At 37.6% G+C, this 3857-nt stretch overlaps 1 protein-coding gene across 1 annotated transcript; it reads left to right on the top strand.

The window, feature by feature from the left end:
- The first annotated feature begins 946 nt into the window (after positions 1-946).
- LOC143625609 (uncharacterized) lies at positions 947-1513 on the top strand. Its single transcript, XM_077095898.1, has one exon. The coding sequence runs from the start codon at positions 947-949 to the stop codon at positions 1511-1513; it is 567 nt and encodes a 188-aa protein (XP_076952013.1).
- Positions 1514-3857: the final 2344 nt, after the last annotated feature.

Here is a 3857-nt window from a genome sequence, read left to right as displayed (position 1 = left end):
TGGAATGATTTTCGCACCCTGTTTTATCAGCAGTATTTTACCGATGCCGATCGTAGTGAATATCTGAGGGAGTATTCTTATATTGTTCAAGAAGACGATGAGCCAATCGTAGAGTTTAAGAACCGTTTCTGTCGTCTGGTTAGTTTTCTGGGCCCGACTGTAGGTACTCAAGAGCAACAAACCAATCATTTCAAGTGGGCCACATGTGATCGTGATAGAAAGTTTATCCTAAACCTCCGTTTTAATGACATAAACGAGATAGTGTATGCGGTTAAGAACCTTGATAATGATAAGAAACACCGTTAGAAGGCTTCTAATGATGATCGCAAGCGCCCAAGGGAAAGTGATCCTAACCAATCTTCTTCTCATGTTGATGATCAATCATTGGTACCCCGAAACAGTAGACAACGCTCAAACAAGAATTATAACAATCAGTCTCAAAATGGAGGAAATCAAAACCAAACTCAACAGAACCCGCCACCTAACCACGACCCTCCTTGTGCCACTTGTGGGAAGCCACATAAGAGTCTATGTCACAGAGCCGAAGGCCTTTGCTTCAAGTGTGGAGATGCAACACCCAGAATTAGAGATTGCCCTCAGCTTAGCCATAGAGCTAATAATGGAGAGACTTGCGATATTTTCACTGATCATAAGAGCTTGAAATATATCTTCACTCAGAAGGAACTGAACATGAGGCAGAGACGTTGGTTAGAACTTCTAAAAGATTACGACGCTATCATACAGTATCATCCGGGGAAGGCAAACGTTGTAGCCGATGCTCTTAGTCGGAAGAGTTCCGGAACGATAAATTCTTTTCAGCTGCAACCTCATATCCTCAATGATCTGGATAGATTGGGTATTGGTCTCCATTTTGGTGATATCAATGGATATCTAGCCAGATTTCAGATTGAGCCTGATCTAATTTCTCGAATCAAGAGTGCGCAATATGAAGACGGAGAAAATTATTGAAGGGCCCGAGTTGGTACAGATTACAAATGAGAAAGTTATCATTGCTCGTGAGAAGCTAAAAGAGGCTCAGAGTCGACAGAAGAGCTATGCAGACCGACATCGTCGAGCTTTGGAATTTAATGTCGGTGATCGGGTATTCTTGCGAGTTTCACCTTGTAGAGGCGTTCAACGTTTTGGAATCAAGGGAAAACTTAGCCCAAGATTCATCGGACCATTTGAAATTCTTGAAAGAGTTGGCGAAGTCTCTTATCGTTTGGCTTTACCACCTCAGTTATCTCATGTGCATAGGGTCTTTCACGTATCTCTTCTTAGGGGGTATAATTATCACCCGTTACATGTTGTTACCTATCCGCTCCATCAGATTCGCGAGGATTTATCTGTTGAAGAAGAACCTGAAGCTATTCTTGATCGTCAAGAACGCATAATGCGCAAGAAAACTATTCCGTTCGTTAAGATTCTTTGGAAGAACCATACTGAACGAGAAGCTACATGGGAAATGGAGGATACAATTCGTTCCCAATATCCGTATTTATTTCCATTTTAGCACTTGGTGATTTCAGTTTGGATGGTTTTGATTTCATATGAATTCTGTTTTATATGTCCCAATATTTGCTTCTGAGACTTTGCAATTGTCATGTCTGAATTTATGAAAGTTTAAGTTTGTTTCGTTTCCGTGATATCCGAAAGTATGTGTCACCGTCTTACAAATTTCGAGGACGAAATTTTTTTTATAGGGGAGTATAATTATAATAACCCGGAATGCTTCTAAGATAGTAATAGTCTAATAACTCTAAAATTTTAGAAATTGTATACGAATACTTATATTTGAGTTTTGATATTTTTTGTATGTTTCAATTAGAATCTATTACGAGGAAACAATTAATAATTTAAATAAAGTACGTCACATAGAAACATGAATATAATCAAATATTCGATCGGCACGTGTTTTATTCCACACCAAGATAATTTGAATGCCTTGACTTAATCTTTTCCTATTAATAAGTCTAAATTGTGTCAACAAACTAGTCTAAAAAAATCTGGATGACGAAACCTTTAATTCAAATTTCTAATCGGCAATATATATTCCTATAAAAACTCTCCTTGCTCATAATAACCGCACAACCTCCATCCATTGATGCGCTAGCAAGAAACCATCGCCTGATCACTACCACCAACGCCCGCTGCAAGTCAGACACCAACGCCGTTTTCGTTAGTTTGCATTTAGTTTCGGCGGCGTAAGCCGTGCACTGCCACTCGTTTCTGGTTCCCTCAAGCACCGACCACCGTTCTCCCTCCACGAGTAAGTCACCATCCGCATCACGTACCACCACCGTTCAAGTTCCGCCTTCGATTTGTTTTGTTGAGAGAAACCGATTTAGTCGCTGTCACGTTTACGTACATCACCGACTTGTTTGACAGCTAAGGTAACCGTCCGCTCCTTTTCCTCTGGCATGTACGCCTAATTTAGTTGTTCGGATGTGGGCGTATGATCGTTGATTTGTTCCGGCTATAGAAAAAAATTGTTTAAATAGAAACTATACTTATTGATAACCCATGCATGTTATTAAAGAAAAGAGGAAAAGGGTTCACGTGTGTTGCTTGCTAACTGACTATTTTCAGATTAAAATTTAATAGGTTGTAGTGTTCACGTGCATGTTAATGTATATAGGCTAAAGTTAACAGAAGCACCATAATGATATATATGGCAGCCTGTACTTATGACTTTAAATCAAAATTTGAAACTTGGATGTTTTATGAATAAATTAAACATGAAAGTCTTTGTGATTATAAGTAAATGAATAAATAATATTTCGAATCCAGTTACTTTATTCCTTTATAATGAGGTAGAGAATTAAAGTTCAATATTTACTTATTGGTACTTGTTATTTTTTTTTTGAAAGCTTTAATAATCTTATATAAACCACCGAAATAAGCATATGACCAAAAACGTTTTATGGATTCTTAAAAGAGTCATCCCAGGAAAAAAAATCAACGAATCATGCATCGTAATTTATGTTTGTATATCTAAATTAAAATGTAAATAAACCATAGGTTCTCATACAATTGGCGGACAACATTGACTTTACTTTGGTTTTCACTTTTGTTTAAGGTACGGATTCTGTTTTTGTTTCCTTTTAGTATTAATTATATTCCGTTACTTCGTAGTACGGAATCTGTTATCGTTTACTCTAGTATTATATATACATTTCGTTACTTCGTAGTACGGAATCTGTTATCGTTTACTCTTAGTATTATATATACATTCCGTTGCTTCGTAGTACGGATTCTGTTTCTTGTTACTTCGTAGTACGGTTTCTGTTTTTGTTACTCTTAGTATTAATTATATTCTGTTACTTGGTAGTACGGTTTCTGGTTTCTGTCACTCATAGTATAAATTATATTCCGTTACTTCGTTACGGTTTCTGTTTTCGTTTACTTATAGTATTGACTCTATTCCGTTACTTTGTAGTACGGATTTTTGTTACGCGAAAGTTATATTTTGAGTTCAGTTATATTATATAATATATTTTTGTAGCATGCAATAGATTATTTATTTTGTACTCTTTATTGCATGTTCTGGTTTGAATATGTTTAGTTATATGGTGTTATCTTTAGTACTTTGTTACCCGAGCAAATTCTAACTTGTCGTTGGGGCGTCAACGACATGGCACTTATCGTGACAGTGCGTAATCAAAGTTCACGGCGTCTCTGAAAGTACTCATGTAGTACCTTGGCCACTTAGAGGCGTATAGATCGATCTTAGCTCCGACTCCTGACTCCTGACTCCTGACTTCTGTTTGAGATGGAACAATGTGTGCACGCCACCCACACCGTCTCCTTGGTGCATGGACTAGCTAGCTGTGTACCCCTCTGTTTAGGCTCTGGGT

This window comes from Bidens hawaiensis, unplaced genomic scaffold (assembly GCF_021521415.1).
Source record: "Bidens hawaiensis isolate Kalapana, Puna unplaced genomic scaffold, B.hawaiensis_p1.1 tig00000458_1, whole genome shotgun sequence".
NCBI lineage: Eukaryota > Viridiplantae > Streptophyta > Magnoliopsida > Asterales > Asteraceae > Bidens > Bidens hawaiensis.
This window is presented reverse-complemented; position numbering and strand designations above follow the sequence as displayed.